At 34.8% G+C, this 21,018-nt stretch overlaps 1 protein-coding gene across 2 annotated transcripts; it reads right to left on the bottom strand.

Annotated features, from left to right (window-relative positions):
- Positions 1–1,158: 1,158 nt before the first annotated feature.
- Positions 1,159–8,077, bottom strand: LOC18425960 (serine carboxypeptidase-like 42). 2 transcript variants are annotated; one of them, XM_020662243.2, is made up of 10 exons: positions 7,529–8,077; positions 7,318–7,425; positions 7,148–7,240; positions 6,851–6,943; positions 6,549–6,646; positions 5,269–5,571; positions 3,643–3,797; positions 3,037–3,129; positions 1,886–2,003; positions 1,159–1,573 (listed from the first exon to the last, which is right to left on the bottom strand). In XM_020662243.2, the coding sequence occupies exons 1-10, from the start codon at positions 7,767–7,769 to the stop codon at positions 1,415–1,417; spliced, it is 1,461 nt and encodes a 486-aa protein (XP_020517902.1). In that variant the 5' UTR covers positions 7,770–8,077; the 3' UTR covers positions 1,159–1,414. The 2 variants fall into 2 exon arrangements, with proteins under 2 accessions (XP_020517902.1, XP_011620351.1); XM_011622049.3 differs by lacking the exon at positions 5,269–5,571.
- Between the last annotated feature and the right edge of the window lie 12,941 nt (positions 8,078–21,018).

Raw genomic sequence — 21,018 nt, 5'->3', positions numbered from 1 at the left:
ACTGGCCTAAACAAGGTCGGGCTCATTCCCACCCCTATTTGAAAAGATAGTTTTATTTTACTCAAAATAATTTGCTCAAATTCACATGCTTTTAATTAGTAAAACTCCACTTAGAATTAATTTTAGGACTAAAAATTTGGGGAATGTAACCACTTTAACCCATAGATTAACCTCAATAAAAACAAATATTCCTATGTATACTCTACGCACTTTAAAAAAATAATATCTCAAGATTGAATAAAAACCATCCAATTTTTAGATTTAAGTGTTAGACAACTCAAATTTTAGTTTTTTTTTTTTAGAATAATTGTCTACTAATTCTTAAGTAGTTCCAAAATTTTCAAAATAAAAAAACTTGAAAAATCCTCTTAAGAGAGCATAGTATACATGTCCATACTTAAATAATATTATGAGTAAGGTGCCGTTTCTACAAAGCTGAGGCTCAAAAAAATCAAAAGAAAGCACAACTTCAAATAGTGCCAAGAAATGTGATTTCAATACTGAAAATCTTTGTATTAGCCTTAAAATATATTTTCATCTTAATTTTAAAATTTAAAGCTTAAAAATTAATGTAGATCAAGCATATCCATGAAAACTTAAATATCTTGAAAATTGACGGTCAAAAAATGTTACAAGATAAATTATTTCCACAACTTAAAATCCTTTTTTTCTCATGTCCATTCATCTTGCCGTCGAGATGATTAATTTGAGGATAATTGGGCATCAAAAAAACCTCTTTTGGTAAAATTTTGGAGGTGGGGTCTAATTTGATTGATTAGAGCCTCGGCTCTATATAAACTTGCATACCAAATAACTAATAAAATAATATTACTTAAGATAATATACTTTATATCAAACTAATTATCAAAGGGTGCAGTTAGGATAGAGCTGAGGCTCTAAACAATGAAATTAGAGCCCACCTTCAAATAGTGTCGAGAAATGTGGTTTCAATACTATTAACCTTTGATTAGCCTTGAAATATATGTTTATCTTTAATTATAAAACTTGAAGCTTCAAAAATAGTGTAGATAAAAACTTCAAGAACTTAAAAATTGACGGTCCAAAATGCCTTCCAAAACTTGATGTCAAGAAGATCAATTTGAAGATGTTTGGACATCAAAACAATCTCTTCAAGCTAAATTTTGAGGTAAGCTCTAATTTGATTCTTTAGAGCCTAGGCTCTAAATAAACTCTTCCCATTATCAAATGAGTTAATTAATCTAATGCCATCACACTAAACCGAACGGCAATCATCTCAGAAAACAATCCCGATTTTGATTTTTGACATGTCTTACGAATAAAGGAAATATTGAAGAGTGCAAAGCTTGTCTTCGACTGGGTGAAGTAGACAAAACCAGTACCAGAGAGAGAGCTTGTGTGTTTTCTTGCTAAGTAAGAGAGAGAGAGAGTCTCTTTAGGAGGAGCGAGATGGAAGTGGTTGGGCATGTAGAAAGGAAGAGAAGAGGATGAGGGCTCTCTCGGGCTGTGCATATGGAACCATGTGTGCAGCTCCTCTCACTGTCGCATACACTAACCCCAGACTCTCCTCATAGGCCTCAACCCAACCCCCGACCTGCACATAACCCCAACAGAAAATACCTCAGACGCCAAATTCCATAAACTTGCTCGACTTTTCTTTCTAAATTATAAACAAAAGCCGGTTCTAAAATATGTTGGATTTCATCTGAATTGCATTCTGGTTTATTGAGGATATTTCACCCGAATACCCAAATCAAAATTTACAATCGACCCTAATTAATTGAAAAAATGACTCAAATCAAAATTTATGAAAACCAACCAAGCAAGAGAAAGCCCCAAAAAGGGAGACAAACAAAACAAAGAAAGAACAGAGGAAAGATAAAAACAAGAAAAACAAAATACTCACCTGTCCATTAGCATACCATGCACTATATGGGATCATGGTTTTCAATCTGAGATGGTGAGCTAGCGTCGTTAACTGGGACCTTGTTCCAGTTAGAGGAACCACTGAGTCCTGATCCCCGCTGCCAGTAATTCGACAAAAATATATTTACAACAGTGTTGTATTGAATGACTCGGGCCCAAGCCCAACCGCCCAAGTATACAATGAACAATTTATTTTTTGGTATAAACTCATCACAATGAATCTTGACCACTAGATGTGAAATTGGATAGATGTATTTATCACAATGAGATCAAACTCAAACTCAAACTTCCAAAAAAATTCTCGAACTATGTGACAATCCAAGTTATTGAGATATCACGTTGTAGGGCTATAAGTATTTGTATCTGGGTAGTGATTTCATGCTAATGCAACAATCTTCAAAACCAAGTTAAGGCTATTTGTTTGATCCAAAATTTGAAATATACACTCTTTTCATTCTAATGATCAATCATAAAAAAGAAAATTTTGAAATTGAAACCTAGAAAATAGTTTTTTTAGCCCAATTAACATATGCCGTCTATTTCAACAAGATGCTTAGATCTAGACCTTAGAAGGATTTTTTCTTTTCCATTTTTTTTAGATAGTTTTATTACCATTAGATGAACAATGTTAAAAAAAAAAAAACAGAAAAAGATTTTGAGTTTGTAACTACTAAGATCTTAAAATTCACCAAATGAATGGCCTAGATTCATTGTTGGAGGGAACTAATTTTGATCATATATAAGGTTCAAATTGAACTTTTGTTTTTTGAAGATTGATTATTGAGATGAAGAGAGCATACGTGTAAAATTTAGGGTCATACAAATACCACAAACATGATTTTTTAAAAGTGTAATTGCATTATACTATGATACAACTGTTGCATGATATCATTGCCCATTTGTAGCATCGTTATATCAAAGGTAAATGATGTTAATGTATATAATTCCAAAATAAATAGTGTTACAAATAAATTTTTTTTTGAATTTTTATAAATTTTTTTCTTACGCTCCCAAGGTGGCGAGTCCACAGGCGGGTACAAGCTACCTATCACGGTTAAAACATCTCATACATTAAGAACAAAAACACGCGACAAAAAATAAGGCTCCAAAATTTACATCCACATCATATACCTGAAAATCCAGATTCTAACGCGGCTTTTAACGAGATCCTTCAAGAGAGGTAACATGTCTTCGAGCTGGTCCTCATATTTGTAATCCACGATGCTTCAAACGAGAGAGAGAGAAATGAAAACAAAGAGAAAAGAGGGAGGAATAAACAAAAATATTTACTTTTAATACAAGGAGGCCATAATTATTTACAATCATCCCATATAAAATTTGATAGCTTAGACGTATCACAAATTTCGAAAAATAGTAAAATTTGAAGTTTGAAGTTGCTTAGTAGAGTGCAACCACCCAATTTGACATGGTCAAGATTAATTGTAACCACTTTGTATCGAAGATAAATGGGCTCATTTACTTTTCCAACAACAATTAGGTATTATGGAGTAAGAAAAATTCCTAAGCTATTCAGAGCCGGTACTTGAAGAAGTCAATGAAAGATAGGTAGAGAGAGTGAGAGCAACTCCGTGTAGGGGTGGCCGGTCACAGCCCAATGGGCCCAACCATAAAATATGGCTCGAGGGGTGGGTCAGCTATGGCTAGGGATGGCCCGGCCCGTTGCCAGCTCTAAATCCATGCTCTAGGGCATATAGAGAGAGAATGTGTCAAACCTACTCGCTGCATGCTTCCCAGGCGTAGGGAAGGGAGGTGAGATTGGCATGAAGGGCTCGCTGAACCGTTGGATGGTTGAGATAGCGCGTGAGCTCGTGGTCGATGCACACGTCCACTTCATCTGAGCCTTCTTTACTTGTTTCAACCAGGTGACCCATCTGTGTTGTATTCCAAAAGTACGGCCTCGGTCAGAATCAATTAATAGGGAAACCTCAGTGCCAAAGAATCCCCTTAAAAATTATATGAATAAAAGATTTTCTACGATTTTGCATTAACCCAATTTCCATCCCTCCACGTCTACTCAATAACTTTTTTCTTCTCCGCATTACTGTGCAGCATTTATGGGATTCGAACACGAATTAATGATTGAGAATGTAACAAATATCCAATTTCAAACCTTCACCCGATTGGAAAAAGAAAAAGTTGTACGGCTCGCATGGCCACATATAACCAAATTCTGAAGCAGCCTGTAATGCTTAAAAGTTAAAAAGACGCCAAGAGATAATGTACTCCGGTGGAAGTACAACGTTATTTACTCCCTCCAGTTTGACCCTACTTCGAATTAAGTTTAGGCCCTAATTTTTGGGTTGCAATGGCTCCAACCAAGAAATTAACCTCAATGCAATTAATTTCTAATTGTACCATCTATGTACTTGAAAAAATAAAAATAAAAATTTCGAGATTGAACAGAGACGATCTAACTTTTAGATGATAAAATCTTCTTAAATCCAAAGTTGAATAATCATATAGTAATTCTTAAATTGTTTCCAAAATTTCAGATAGACAAAATCTCTTAGACAGCACATGTAAAGTTTACAGTTTAAAAAGAATGATGAATTTTTATGAAGACAAAATAAAGCCCCACTTCAAATTCCCGTTAAACACTTGTTGGCCATAGAAATCTCCCTTCTGGATCTAAAATTAATTCTTAAATTTTTCCCAAAATTTGGAAATTTCGTATTGACAAAATCCCTGATCAAGACAGCATATATAAACTGTACTCATAAACTGTACTCGCAAAGGAGCATAGTGTACGTGCTTTAAAAAGAATGATGAAGTTTATGTAAAAACAAAAATAAAGCCTCACTCCAAATCCCCATAAAACTCTCGGCAGTGGAAATCTCCCTTATGGATCTAAACTAATTTTCAAGTAATAAAAATTGAAACTCAAAAAATAATACAAATATTGGGGAGTGGAAATCTCCCTTATGGATCTAAAACTAATTTTCAAGTAATAAAAATTGAAACTCAAAAAATAATACAAGTATTAGAGAGCTACGGACTCTTATTTTTAAGGTGAAACTGACAGTCCAAGTAATTTGTTATAATATACAATATTTTTAACTTAAAATCCCAATTCTTTTTTACAACCATCATATTCAAGTCAAGCCAAAATGATCAATATAAAAGTTTTCCAATGCTTAGAAGTGTAATTTTTATGGGAGATGAGGTGAGGCTTTATTTATTTAATAGGGTTGCAGCCCTGTCGAACCAATTTCGTAAGAGGACCGATTTCATTTCATGGAGCAAAAGGTTTTTTCATGGATTTCTTGAGGCAAAAGGGTTGGAGCGTGTGTGCATGCATGCTAGAAGAGAGAGAGCGAGAGAGAGAGAGAGAGAGGGGATGACCAATTTATGGAGGAGCAAGGCCTGATGGACGATGGGAGGCGCACACACGTCCAAGGTGACGTCGTACATGTTGATGAAAGCCCCCACTTCCGCACGTGCGGAGACAAGGAAATTAGGGCACGCATGTGCCTTTTTTCCTTGGGATTTTGAGGCATCATCTGGGTTTTGTCCCGTGTACCCATACCTAAAATCACAGGTAGAGGCCACCCCCTTGTAAGTATTGTCCGATATCAGACCGTGCGACCAAAGGAATGAGTAAGTTGCGCTCGTGTCCACCCCATAATTCAACAATGGGTTCCCCACCTAAAACAACACCAACACCAACCCCCTCATTTCTCAATATTATCTTACAAAATACATAAATGGAAACAGTTTAGTGCCCTAAACAATCATATTAAGGTGCATGATTACGAAAGAGAAAAAGATTGAGTCCTACAAATCTTACAACACATTATTTAGATTGTCCGTTTTTTTAATTTATATATGTTTCTAGCTACATATGAAAATAGATTTTGAGATAATCCTTCAAATATTTTACATCAAAATTCTATGTTATGATCAAATTTGAAGGTGCGCCTTAATTGGATTGTTTAAAATTGTAATCTTATGGAAACCACACCCATTCATAATATACTCAATTTATACTATTTTATGAAGTTTTAAATTTTATAAAATAAAAATAAAAATAAATTTTCAAGCTATCACAAAATGTTCCGAAACAACATTCTTGACATTATTGACGGTGCGCTTTTGTTTGATTGTTTAGGGCCTGAGCCTCATACAAACACACCCATACAAAATACATGAATTGCAATGCTGTATTTGTTCGTTTAAGAGAGAGAAAGAGAAACAGTTAAAATCATCGGGAAGAGAGAGAGTGGAGATATGACTGGACGTTTGAGGCAAGCACTTGCGTGCAAGAAAGAAGCTTGTCAGCTCTCAACAAAGCCTAAGAGAGAGAGATTGCAAACACTGTATAGGTCTTTAGGTTCGGAAGAGAGAAAGTTCATTATAACCCTCTAGAGAGAGAGAGACCTAGGTCTGGGACTGAGGTTGCATATATCTAGAGAGAGAAAGATCTAGGTCTGGGACTGAGGTTGCATATATCTCGAGAAAGAAAGATCTAGGTCTGGGACTGAGGTTGCCTATATCTATAGAGAGAAAGAACTAGGTTTAGGAGTGAGGTCGCATATATGTAGAGAGAGAAGGATGTAGGTGTGGGAGTGAGGTTGCATAAAAAAAGGAATGGTAGAGAGAGAAAGAGTGTGAGTTGTACTTACCAGGATACCGTGAAGATTGAATCCAAAAGCAGCCGCACCACGACTCATCCGACCGTTGTGCCTAGCCATGAGCAACGCCAGCTGTGGAATATAATGCCCTGCAAAAATCAACAACACCAGTTTCAGTTACAAAGAAAATACCAGCAATAATGGGGTCCAAACCCACAATAAATCACAGAAGATTTGAAAAATCCTTCACAACTCTCTCTCTTTTTGTGAACCCTAATCACAGTGAAAACAACATTTTGTCTCCTTCGATAAATGATCAAAAGGACTTGTCTTTGTCTCTCTCTCTAACCCACCTGCGTAACTCTCCCCTGTGAGAAAAAGCGGCCTCTCACTGTACTCTGGAAACCTCTGAAACCATCTCAGTAGAAACACCAAGCTCTCATTGGCTGCATGTGACCACCATCAAAAAAATTACCCCAATTTTTTTTTTAACGTTAAAAAAAAAAAAAAAAGTGACCCCAAATTATCCACCAATATATATAAATGGACTGATAGAAATCAGAGAGAAATACAAGAGCTTCTATTTCAGAGATGCTTCTTATTAACTTTCTCTCTTGTTGGTGCATGCATGCATGCATTTACTCATTTACCTACTCTTGCGTCGTTGTAACGGTACCCTGCCGGAATCCTAGAGTAGGACCACCCCACGCCCGCCGGCGACTCCAAGAACAATACATTCGCCACTGTGGGGTACAACAATTTTTAGAGAGGGAAACAAGAAATAGAGAGGGTAGTACTAGTGCTTCATGGATTTGAAGACCTTTGTTCCAAGAGTATGGATTGATCCTCAGTCCATCGCCTTTGCCGTTTGGGTAAAATGGGCCGAGCTCAGTGAACGCGCCGCCTCCAATGGAAGAACACCCGGGCCCTGCAAAAGAAACCGACGTGCTTTCTCGCTCTCTCTCTCTCTCAGTATGAAAACTATAGTGAAAGAATGGCATGAATTAAAGAGAGAGAGAGATAAGGCTCACCTCCATTTAGCCAGAGCGCGAGGGGCTGAGAAGAAGCATTGGATTGGGCTTCGACAAAGTAATAGAAGAGATTGGTGCCTGCCGATTCGTCAACGTTTATGTATCCTGAATATTGCCTGAAACTCACTTGAGGTTGACCGGGCAAAGAGGAAATGAGATGCTCTGTTGGAGCCGTGGAAACCCATTTGCAAGAAAAGCAGAGGAGGAGCAAGCCATAAAGCCGCCCTCTAGCTTGAGCCATAGAGTGCAGAGAAATGCAGAGACCGTAAAGAGGGCGAGGAAGATCCGAACGGTAAAAGGGAATGCAAAGAAGTCAATTAATAGAGGAAGAAGGGAGGGAAGGTGTATGAGATATGATTTAAAGTTGATGTAAGTATGTGGAGAGAGGAAGAAAGAGAGATTTGAGGGGGGCGTCACCATCCATGCTGCTGCTGCTGCTGCATCCCGGGGCTGGACTGGCTGGCCCGGTGTTTTCTTCCCATGCGTTTCGGCTTCTCTTTAGTACTCGGAAAATGACTGGCCACGCCCTGGAACCCAACCGCCGCCTCAGTTTAGTTTGTTTTTTATGTACCCCTCTATAGATACAAATGACGACCATGCCCTCTCCAAGTAATAATTATTTATCCAGGAAAGGGGTGGGGTCGCGGTGGTAGTATCCGGCACCGAGTTAAGTATCCATATCTACCACTCACATTTCTAATTAACACTTTTAAAATGTAATTCTCCAATAAAAAAACAGATAGGGGCACTTATGGGCACTGAATTACTCCAAATAATAATAATAATAATAATACTAATTTTTGTGCTCCAAAAAAAAATCTTTTTTCATAACCGCCGAGTGCTTTGTACTGTTGGAAAAATCGAGTGATCTAACTGTTAACACTGGTGCCTAAAAGGCATGTTCTCGTATGAAAATGAGCAAAATACACCTATTTATATTCAAGGATTGTATAGAATGAGGCTATTTGCCTATTTTATAAGGAGTTCATAATTGTTTATAACCATCCAATGTGAAATTTTATTGCTCGAGTTTGTCACAAAATTTGATAAAATTTCTTTTGAGCTTTGTGCTTGGTCAATGAAACAAATGCAACTACCCCATTTTACATTCAAAGGTCAAAATTAATTGTGACCACCTTGTACAGAAGATAATTGACCTCATTGTATACTTTTTTTTGTGATCGAGATAAATGTTTTTTGAGAGAATCTTTTTTTAATGCACTTTGTATAAGGTAGCACAGTAATGCCTCTTTATTTGTAGAAGTAAGGTTGTGGGGTCTTTTACTATACCTCTTAATTATATGATGCAATGACTAGTTTTTTGAAATAGTATTAAAAAAGTGATGCGTATCTTAAAACAATGTCAATTTTATATTATTCAACTAAAATAGATGGTATAGATTAATGTGACCATATTTCTACAAGGGCAAGCTTTCTATGCTTCCCCTACAGCATAAAACTCATAGGGTGTGGTTTCCATAAGGATGCAACCTTAAACAATCCAATTAAGGCGCACCTTCAAATTTTATCATAACATATAATTTTGATGTAAAATATTTTTAGGAGTATCTCAAAATCTATTATTATATCTAATTATAAAATTTTAAACTCCAAAAATAGTTAAAATCAAGTACATCTATATACATATGAAAATATTGAAAAATGATGGTCTAGATAATATGTTGTAAGATACACCATTTCTAAGACTCAAAATCCATTTATTTTTCATAGTCATACATCTCGATGTCGAGATGATCAATCAAAGGGTTTTTCATCATTAAAACAACCTTTTCCAATGGATTTTTGAGGTGCATCCGTAATTCTACATTATAAGGTTGCAACCTTATATAAACTTTTTCTAAACTTATATGCTTCCCCTTATCCAGCCATCCATTCTGAATGGAGGGCTAAGATTGTCCCAATCACGATGTCACGTCTCTATACTATTTTATTTTTTTTCTTTTTTCTATAAACTATTTTGACACCAAATTTTGTATGTCCAATCCTTTATTAAACTCACACCAACGAAAAAATATAAAAGCAATATTTCTAATAAAATAAAATGACCAAAATACCCCTGACAGCTTCAAAGGGTATTTTGGTCTTCATATTTTATAAAAAAATTATTTTAAATATTTTTTATAGGTGCGCCCCAATGAGAAGATGGCACATTATATACATATAATTTATATAAAAAAAAACTAAAAATAAAATACTTTGAAACGGCGGATCTAATATCAAACGGTGAGTGACTCTCTCGATCAAAATTGGACGGCTGGATGGTAGGGGAAGCATAGATCTTTTATGATGTAAGGGAAGTATAGAAACCTTTCGCTTTCTACAAATAAGGTTGTATCCTTATATCAGTTTTCCTTTTTGTTTTCCATCTAAAATTTCAGGATCGACAATATTTTTTTAAAAAACTTAAATTTTTAAGCGTCTAAAATCTTAGATCATAGTCCCCATTCAATCTTAAGAAAGTTAATTGTTTACCTGTATATGAAGGCCGGTGACCTTTTTTTCTCTTTTAACTTGATTTCTTCTGACAAGATTACATCCACTGCGGCCCTACTAATACTCCTCGACAGGGTTATACCCCCAAGCAGTGAATGGGCAATATGCTCAGTAATTTGACTTCTTTTATAATGAATAAAATTTTCAGGAGCCTTCAAAAAGTTTCAGAAGTAGTTTGCTTGTTTTGGATATTTTTTTCTTTTATTTTTCGTATTTTTTTAGTTTTACATGTGCATAGTGATGAAAAGCACAGATGCCCAAAAATTGAGCGTAACTTGGTGTGTAGAAAAATAATTTGAGAGAAATAAAATAAGGGACTTGAGAATAAATTATTAAATATATGGGATGGTTTTTAAATTGCAATAGCAAAATAGGATTAATTATTATTTTTTGTATATTTCTCTTTAACTATTCGAGTTTTAAATCCCCACTTGTTGGTGACAATGGAGTCAGATACCTCACCATAGAGCTCAGCAATACTACCGCCAAGGCCCAGGCCATTCTCAAGTAGAACCTCACTTCATAACTCATCAAAAGTTGCAATTCAAGAAAACGTTTACATTGATTGTCTGGGCGTGAACATTATGGTTGTGAAAAAAAAAGAAGCTCCAAAAACAGTGTAAATTGTAACAAATTATATAGATCGTTCATTTCACCCTAATAATAAGTGTTCATAGATCTGCAAGATCTATACTACTGTTTTTAATTTTAAATTTCGTTATCAGTGTTAGAAATTGATTTTAGATCCATCATGAAAATTTCGTTGCTGAAAGTGCTTTTCGAGTGAGGATTTGAAGTGAGGCTTTATTTTATTTAATGTTAACTAACGTTTATTTCACAATAATAATACACTAGTTTGATATTTTAAAATTCCAATAGCAACCCATAAAGTCCGAACGAAAAAGTAAAATACTGAATATATGTTTATGAGACTCCTGATTTGATAATATTCTTACCACATTAATTTTCCCCAAAATGCTACTCATTGTTGAAATAATAGCCAAACTCGAATCAAAATCTTCCTATCTGAATCTGCGCCAAACTCGAATCTAAACCTTCTTGTTTGGCTCATTGGTTTCAAATTTTCAGAAGTCACTTTTTCTAGAAAAGCTGGACGAATCACATTTGGTTCGCTTAGAATTGATATTTTCGTTAGAATTGAGATTTCCGTAGGATTCCCAAATACTCATTTTAGTCTCAATACCATCAAAATAAGTGAAATTGACATTTCATGGAAATGATCAATTTTGATGCTGTAGAACAAAAAAATATTAAAATTTTAGAGAGAGGAACTATATCAAATTTTAAAGAGAGAAAACATATTAAAATTTTAGAGAGGGAAACTATACCAAATTTTAGAGAGAAAAAGTATATGAAATTTTTTTTAGATAGAAAATGTACAAATTTTTTAGAGAGAAAAATGTTGAAGGGTATTTTCGACACTTATAATCCCCGATACGAATAAGAGGAAGCAATAGTAGAATAAACTCTGATCCGGAGCGGAAATGACAAAAGCTTTAGACTGGTCCAATAATGCCTAGAAACACGGTTCTTGATGCCCTAAGGGTCCCCGCTAAGTTTCGTCGCAATTCGACGAAGTTAAGGAGGGCCAGATGCAAAAACCGTTTTCAGAATTTTGCCTCTAGTACGCTGAAAGAAGACCTTGTAACTACAGCCCTATCAACGGAGTTTCAAATCAACATCAAACCACTTCCATTGGATTGAGAATGTTCGAAAACCCCCGGATACCAAATTTTGACTCATTCAAACATTTTTGGAGCATTCTGCTGCTAACTTACCAAAAATGGGTAAGCTGCAAATAATTTTATTGCACCCTCGGTGAACCAGTTTCCATTTATGGAAACTGTGCTTTCTAATTTCGGGGCTGACTTCCAATGGTCATATCTCCTTCATCTCAGATTGAAATGAGCCCAAATTTTGGAAAAATGTTCCTCTCATTGGCCCGATCATTTTGATAAATGGCACGCCCGACGGCACGGCCCGAGGCCAGAGAAATCGTAGAGAGAAGATCGCCATTGAGATGCATAAGTTGCAGAATTTTTCAAAAAGAAGGTCCCTTTGATTGAACGACCATATCATGACGCCTGCGTAACGAATTGGCTTATAATCAGACCCATTGCGACCATGAGGTCGAGGGCTTCGTTCGAGCCAAACCTTGCGCATGATGAACAGTCGAATAGGTTGTATCTCAGGGACAAAGAAGAGGCATTTTCTGGCCACTAGAATCCCAATTCAGGCCAAAATTCCCCAACTGAGAAAGTGATCATTTGGGCACCAAATCGAGTCATTCTTGTTGCCAAACGATCATGATGACTTACTCGTCATTCTACGGCAAAGAAATCAAGGGAAAAACATCGAGAAATGAGAGAAATATTGAATCTAAGATCGCGATTTTCTCACTTTTTTGCCGCCTCAAGTTCCCAGCTCAAAACGTCAACCCATAGCTCAAAACTTATAGCAAATGATCACCTCACCAAGCTCATTAATTTATGATGTTATTTTTGCCAGAAGATGGCCGGAAAGGCCCCATGCAAGCCACGTGAAATCCACGACGGGTTCATGGCCATTGATGGACTATTTTGGAATTAGCAGGATTGTGGGTGAGGGGAAAAATCGTCATTTTGCCCCTAAATTTGAGCTTTCATTTAATTCAAAAAATTTGTATCTTCAAGAAATTACGTTGGTTTTTGGGGCATCCACCCATGTTTTAGTGGATGCCTTTATATACCAAGCATGTAATAACACAGTGGTCGGTTGGGTCGGTTGAAAACTTCCTCCTTGTTAAGATTTTTTAGCTCACGGTTAATGCTAAGAACTTTGGGCATTTAGCTCACCCCTTCCTTAGAGAGAGAGGAGAGAGAATAATTTTGCTTTTGGTCACTGCCCCTAGGCCCCAGCCGACGAGTCAAGGACCCTTAGGTAAATCCCCTCCCTTCTCACGCGTGAGGTTGGGCCGACAGTAAAGCTGTCGGCCCAACCTCCTCTTCCTCCTCCTCTCCCTTTCTTCCCTCTCTCTCTCCTCTCTATCTCTTTCCCTCTCCTCTTCTCTATCTCTTTATCTCCCCTTTTCTCTCTCCTCTCCTCGAGCTGCAGTCAAAGCCGCTGTCTCGCCCTCTTCCCCCCTCTTCTCATCTCTCCATTCTTCACTCCCTCTTTTACCTCCTTCTCTCCCTTTCTTCTCTCTCTTCTCTCTCCTCTTCTCTATCTACTTTCTTTTCCCTTTTCGCTCTCTTCTCCCCGAGCAATGGCCTAAGCCACCATCTCGCTCTCTTCACCCTCTTCTCATCTCTCCTTTCTTCACTCCCACTTCTTCCTCCTCTCCCTTTCTTCTCTCTAATCTCTCTCCTCCTCCTCTCTCTATCTCTTTCTCTTTCCTCTTCTCTATCTACCTTCTATCCCCTTTTTCTCTCTCCTCTCCCTAAAAGACAGTCTAAGCTGCCTTCTTGCCCTCTTTCCCCCTCTTTTCATCTCTTCCTCTCTCACTTCTTTCGTTATTTTCTTCATCTTTCTATCCTCCTGTCTCTCTTCTCCTTCTCTTCTCTTTCTTCTTTCTTTTCTCCTTTTCTTCTTTCCTCTGTCCTCTTTTATATAGACTTTCTCTCCCCTTTTCTCTCTCTTCTCCTCGAGCGGTAGCGGTAGCCTAAGCTACTGTCTCACCCTCTTCCCCCTCTTCTCTTCTCTCCTTTCTTCACTCCCTTTTCTTCCTCCTGTCTCTTTTTTCTCTCTTCTATCTCCTCTCTCCATCTCTTTGTCTTTCTTCTTCTCTATGTACCTTCTCTCCCCTTTTCTCTCTCCTCTCCCCAAGCGACAGTCTAAGCCATCGTCTCCCCCTCTTTTCATCTCTTCTTCTCTCACTTCTTTCGTTCTTTTCTCCCTCTCTCTCATCTTCCCTCTCTTCTCTCTCTTCTTTCTTCTCTCTTATCTCTCTTCTCTCTCTTCTTTCTTCTTTTCTCTCTCCTTCTTCTCTCTCTTTCTCTCTTTCTTCCTCTTCCTCTTTTTTCTCACTCTCTTCTCTCTCTTGTCTCTCTTCTTCCTTAAGTGATGGTCTAAACTATCGTCTTGCCCTCTTTCTCCCTTCTTTGTCATCTCTCTTCTCTTTGCTTTCCCTATCTATCTCTCTTTCCTTTATTCCCCCTTATCTCTTTTTCTCTCTCTTCCTTTCTCTTTTTTCTTATTCTCTTCTCTCTCCCTTCTTCCCTCTTTTTGGAGCGACGGCTTAAGCTACCGTCTCACCCTCTCTCTCCCTCTTCTTTCTTCTTCTCTGTCTTACCATGTCTCTCTCTCTTGTAAGTTTTAGATAGCTTAAAATTTTAGAGAGAGAAACTATATCATATTTTAAATAGAAAAACTATCAAAAAATGTTTAGAGAGAGAAATTATCTCAAAATTTTTAGCGAGGGAAACTATCTCAACATGTTAGAGAGAAAAACTACTTCAAATTTTAAGTTTTTGAAATAGTGTATTAAATTATTAAAGAGAAAAACTATCTCAAAAATTTTAGAGAGAGAGAGAGAGAAAGGATTTGTATTTCCAAGAAAAAGATATTCCAGGTAATCCAAATAGGGAATTTGTATTTCCTTGATTTCTACTAGGTGTGATGCAAACAACATACACCATATTTCAAGAAATCTCAATTCCAGGATTGACTTTACCTAGGATTGAAAAATCCACAGATCCAAACGAGCACTAAGACTCGTCCCAATTAAACACGGTTACATGTTTTTGTAAGTGTTAACCTTAAACAATCAAATTAAGTCACACCTCTAAATTTTACTAAAGGATGTAGTTTGGGATCCTAGAGCACTTATAATGGTATAAAAATATATTTTTATTCATAATTATGAAATTTGAAACTAAAAAAATTGTGCATATCGATAAACACTCAATTTTTTAAAAAATAAACGATCTAAATAATATATTATAGGAAGTGTGAAGAGTCTCAGGTTTCTCTGAAGAGACTCAGTATCCATTGATTGATATGAATTATACACTTGTCTTTTATAGACAAATTAAAGATGACAATAATAGAAACTAAATCATAAATACTTATACTCTACCCAAACTTACCATAAAATATAAGATATTGGATCTACCTTCTTATAAACACTTATTACAATATAAACCTTCTATATTAACCTAATAAACAATATATACTTTCCTTTGACACTCCCGACAATATATACTTTCCTTTCACACTCCCCTCAAACTCATTATGCTATGAGAGAGCAGCTAGAGTTTGAACACTAATTATGAAAACGAGCACTAATAATGAAAACGAGCACTTGGATCTTCAGGTGTATAGCAGGACTAGTAGATGCAGTGGTTGTAATATTCAGATTGCTTGATCAACAAGCACAGAAAGCAGTGGCAGATCAACAAGCCTCAGAAATATATGGTCTTAGGAACTGAGAGCCACATCAGAATAGGCTTGATCAATTAGACAAAAAATTCCAAACAAAGAAGTCGAGACAACTAAGAGAATAGAATGACACTTGGAAGAGCCAACAGAACTCAGTGTGGATCCAGGACGGAATCAACTACTCGCAGGCCAGATCAGACAAGATTGAGTAACAGAACAAGCAAATTTGATTGTGCAGAAAGGAACAGATAGAGAAGATAGTATAAAAAACAATACATGATATACACGATACATATATACATATATATATATATATATATATATATATATATAAAATCTAACAATAGATGGACAACTATAATGAATAGTACTATAAGTGGAATGGGAGCCGTTAGATTTTCATCATGCGGTTTATAATGTATATTACTGTTTTAATTTTAATTATTTTTATATCAATTGGATCATAATGAAATTTTAAGCATGTGTGCTAAAAAATAGGGCGCAAAAAATATATATATAAAAAAATATTTCCTAAAATATAAAATGATCGAAATACCCCTAAAAAATGATAGGGGTAGTTTGGTCATTTTAAATTATTGAAAATAAAGTTTTTATAATTTTATATGGTTCACAATAGTGTTAGGTATATACACCGAAAATTTCATATTAATCATATTTATATAAAAAATTTAAAATTAAACTAGTGATGTGCATTTTGAACCTCATGGTGAAGATCTGACCGCTCTCATTCCACCTTTATATTATTCATTATAGTTGGCTAGTTGTTATAAGCTTGATATACATATATATATATATATATATATATATATACGGAAGATACTACAAAATGCCTGTAGGTGAAAATGAATAGTAATTTTGTCTACTCTCATCACCGTCCAAAGTTCATCGCATGGTCACGATTGTCCGATAGCATTTCATTTTTCATTTTTTTTCTACAAATCAGAATGACCTTAAATTTAGAGCATATGTTCATAAAAATAGGCGAATCTATGAAAAATATCAAAATAATATTTTACATGAAAACAATTGACCAAAATACCCCAAAATTTGATCAATTTTGTTTTCACTATTTTTTTATATATATATATTTTTATTAGGTGCACCTCACTAAGATAAACACACACTCCAAGTTTAAATCATTCTAATGTGTAGAAAACAAATGAAAAATAAAACACTACCGGACAATCGTTACTGTGCGATGAACGTTGGACGAAGATGATGGTAGGCGAAATCACTGTTTATTTTCACCTATAGGCGTTGGGAAGAATTTTCATATATATATATATATATATATATATATATATATATATATATATATATATATATATATATATATATAGTTTGAGTGATTACTGTGAGTACTCCAAGTCTATTTTCTACCACTCACCTTTGCTTCGAGTTTTCATGTAAGTGCCTATCTCTATTCTGCTTCTGTAAATCTTGCACCTCTGTTTCTGTTATTATGAATCAATGTTATTATGTATGCTCAATATTATTATGTATGAATGCTACTCATTATCCTTTATGAATTTTATTTCTCCCTCTTCCGCTATTTATGGTATCAGAGCCATTTTATTCAGTAGTAAACTGAGCCAAGTTGTACATTTTATCTTGTTAACATACCTAAAGTTGTTGTAACCCAAAGACCACCGTAAGCCAGGAAGGCCGTAACATGCAGTGACTGTTTCCGGTTGACTCAGGGAAAGAAAACTAAGATAAAATGACAAATTTGTTTAGAACACTATCAAATAGAACCGCTTCTGGTAGTTCAAGTAATAACACTCTACAAGTAAATAATAGAGAAAAAATAATAATAGATAATATTGAGAAACAATTGCAAAACTGGAACATCCCAAAGGTCCCCACAAATGATATTTATAAAAAGGGAACATTTGAGTTTAAAAATAGTTTTTCAATAAAAACGATTGAAGAAACTCTTTCAGTTATGAAAAATCAAGATAGCTTTCAATTCTTTTCAACTAAAATGATTACAAATCATATCAAAAGGGGTTATAACTATCTTCATATAGGTCTTGTACAAATAGCAGTAAAACCATTAACCAGAGAAGGGCTAAATAATTCGGTTTTACTATGTCTAAGAGATAGTAGGCATAGAAGATTCAATGACTCTCTTTTAGGGATCGTTGAGTTGAGTATCTGTAATGGACCTATATATTTCAACTGCTTTCCAAATTTTTTTGTGTCCTTGTCCGATCCAAATTTATTAAAAGTAGTAACTCTTATCCTTAAAACTCAAGGTTTTGACATGGATCCTAGATCCCAGAACTTAGCTTTTGTTTATAGAATTTGTTATAAGGTCAGGAACACTCTTTGTCCTAATACAAGATTAATGGATAGAAAAGGACAAAACAATATTTTTTCAAACTAGTATGGAAAAATCCAATCTTGTTACACCTAAAGCTATATGCTGGAAGCAGGTGAACTTACCTGAAAATTGGTATTTACAAACTGAGACTCATTTACCTATTTTCGAAAATAAAGAACCAGAACAAATAATTGAATATCCAAATGGAGGAATTGAAATTCAATTTCCATCCCTTAGAAAAACCAGATTGAGTATTCCAAATACTGTTTTAGCTCCTAGGCTGCTTGCCAAGAGTATTGTACCTTCAACTTATACTCTTTCTAGAAGTTCAACTTCTTTAGTACCTCAATCTAATTATGAAAAAGTGCATGATGACAAAATCCTTTTAAAAGGATTAAGAAAAAATAAAAAACAGGTACAACATCTAGTTTATACTGTAAATACTCCCCGCACTTCTCATATTGAGCCTGATGAGCCAACCATGTTTGAATTTGATCTCGAAGTTTTGACAATTTAAACCCAAGATAAGTTTGTCATAGATAAAGAATGGATAAAAAATGATTTTTTGTTTGAAGAAAATAAACAAATAAGGGAATAGTTCCTCAAAGAATTTAATGAAAGAATGAAAGAACTCTTTCATATTAAATTTAATAATTCAAGATCTAACATAAAACAAATATAAAATTCTTTAAATGGCTTAAGTATATCCTTAAAAAGGAAGGAATAAAATACCCAAAATTTTAGGATAATACTATCCAGAATATTAATACTATCCAAAACATCTTTCAAACTTTTCATACAGTAAAAGGAGAAAGCATTGAAACTATTCATCCTCCTGAAACTAGTCTAAACCTAAAAAAAGAAAACAAGAAATAAGAGCTTCACTTTTCAAAATTGGATCAAAAGATTATAATAACCAGATAGCTAAAATTGAAGCCATATCCCATATAATTGAACAAAATAATTATACAAATTTATTCCTACAGACTATAAGAAAACAGACCAATAAAATAGAAAATGTCTTAAATAAAATAAAACCTCAAGAGAAGAAAGAAGATAAAGAAAAGAGCACAGTTTTATTCAAATCACCTCCAAATATTGTTGTAGGAAAATTTAACCTGCAAGGAATTAAAAAGAAAGAAGACAATAAAGAATTGGTAGATGAGTTGATGAAAAGATTTGAAAAATTAGATATTAAAAGAAAATCAGGTAATGTCCAAGTACTTCAACAAGATAAAAGTTTTTTTGATCTTGAAATATCTAAAATAGAAGAAGCTTTTAAACCAGAAAGCTTAGAGCTTAATAGAATTGATTATGGGAGAAAAACTAGGCCTGCAGCCCCAACAAGAATGTATTCTCCTAGGCCCACTCCTATAGATCTACAAATAGAGGATGACCTCATTACTACTTTAGTCTCCTATTCAGGACGATCCATAGTAAATTGGAATATAAACGGGATGTCTGACAATCAAATTCTCGATCTCATGAAACATATGACTATGTATGCCACCGCATGTAAAGCAAGTGGAAACTAAGACCACGAAATTGTTAAAGCCATTATATGTGGTTTTACTGGATAACTTAGAGGATGGTGAGATTTTCATAGAGACGAAGAAGAAAAAAATCAAATCTTAAATGATACTAAACAATGGGCAGTTAAAAATGAGGTAGGACCTGGACAAGTCCTTGAGAATTGAGTTACTGATGGAGATGCAGTAAATACTCTAATATATACAACTACACTTTACTTTGTGAGAAGTACGACCCTTTTTTCAGCTAGATCTAAGGATCTACTGTCAAATCTTCATTGTCCAACTCTCTCACATTTCAAATGGTATAAAGATATATTTTATTCCAGACTGCTATCTAGAGAAAATAGTAAGCTTACCATTGGAAAGAAAAATTCATTGCTGGACATCCTCATTTGTTTGGGGAAAAGGTTAAGATAATATTGAAAGATAAGCATGGAGGAATTATTCCTATTCTTTGTATACTCTTGGAGAATTATCAGCAGAAATTTGTGCTGAAGGTCTTGCATTATGCACATATTTAAAATTGAAAAGACAATTGGAGAAACAAAGAATGACAGAGAAAAAAGAATTGGGAGATTTTTGTGAGCAATTCGGCTTTAACACAATACCTACTTCCAAGCCCTCACAGAAACAGAAATATAGAGACTCTAGAGATTCTAGAAAGACAAAGTCTAGATATTCAAAAGAAAAGAAAAATACCTTTCCTAAAATTTTTTTACAAGATCACTCCTTTAAACAAAAGGGAAAAAGAAAAATACCAGTTTGCTATAACTGTGGGAAAGTAGTACACTATAAAAATGAATGTCATATGAAAAAGAAAATAAATGTTTTAGAAATAGACCTTGAAATAAAAAAGCAATTATTTGATATCTTCTTAATTAAAAGAGATGATTATGAAGAATCTTCTGACTCTGATGAAGAAATGCTCATCTGAGAGATAAAAGATGAAGAATTAATTTTCTCTTTTTCAGATTTTGAAACTGATTATGAAGATATTGATTGTCAGGCCTAAATTTAAATACTCTGACCAAGGAAGAAAATCTCATAATTGACCTAATTAATAAAATAAGTGACCCTGAGGTTAAAAGCGACACCTTAATTCGTTATATCAACATGGCCAAAGAACCTTCAAGCTCTATTGCTCCTAAACCGACTCTAGTTCCTACTAATGAAGATTATAGCTTTAGTGATATTTTGAAAATGGCTCAAAATAAAACTCAAACCCTAAAAGAACCTACAATTCATGATCTAAAAAATGAAACAAATGAGGTTCGAAATGAATTAATAACTCTAAAACCTAGAGTACAAATTCTTGAAATAGAAACCACTAAAAATAAAAGTGGAAATGAGGAAGAAAGTCTTAAAGAAGAATTTAATAATATGATGTATGATTATAATCAAAATCTGTTACCACCCGAAATGGAAGATATACTCCCAAAAGTGGTAGACGATCCACAAACTTCCAATAACTGTAATATGTTAAGAAAAATACAAAATTATAAATATATCAACCTCCTAGATAAAGTAATAACCCAAAGATGGTTTACCATCATAAAAATAGTGGTACAAAAAGAGTTCACTTTTCAAACTACTGCTCTTATAGATTCAGGAGCCGATCTAGACTGTATAAATGAAGGATTAGTTCCAACCAAATATTTTAGCAAAACAACACAGGTTTTGAACACTGCTGATGGTAGTAACATGATAAAAAAATATAA

The sequence above is a fragment of the Amborella trichopoda genome, chromosome 6 (genome assembly GCF_054954075.1).
Source record: "Amborella trichopoda isolate Santa Cruz 75 chromosome 6, AtrichopodaSantaCruz75HAP2 v2.0, whole genome shotgun sequence".
Lineage (NCBI taxonomy): Eukaryota > Viridiplantae > Streptophyta > Magnoliopsida > Amborellales > Amborellaceae > Amborella > Amborella trichopoda.
The sequence above is the reverse complement of the archived record's forward strand: the minus strand, read 5'-3'. Positions and strand labels throughout refer to the sequence as shown.

Coding starts and splice junctions, on each gene's coding strand:
- LOC18425960 (XM_020662243.2), bottom strand. CDS start 7,769: ATGGCTCAAGCTAGAGGGCGGCTTTATGGCTTGCTCCTCCTCTGCTTT. Junction 6,944..7,147: donor TTACAACGACGCAAGAGTAG/GTAAATGAGTAA, acceptor GGTCACATGCAG/CCAATGAGAGCTTGGTGTTT. Junction 3,130..3,642: donor GCCTGGGAAGCATGCAGCGA/GTAGGTTTGACA, acceptor TCTCGTTTGAAG/CATCGTGGATTACAAATATG.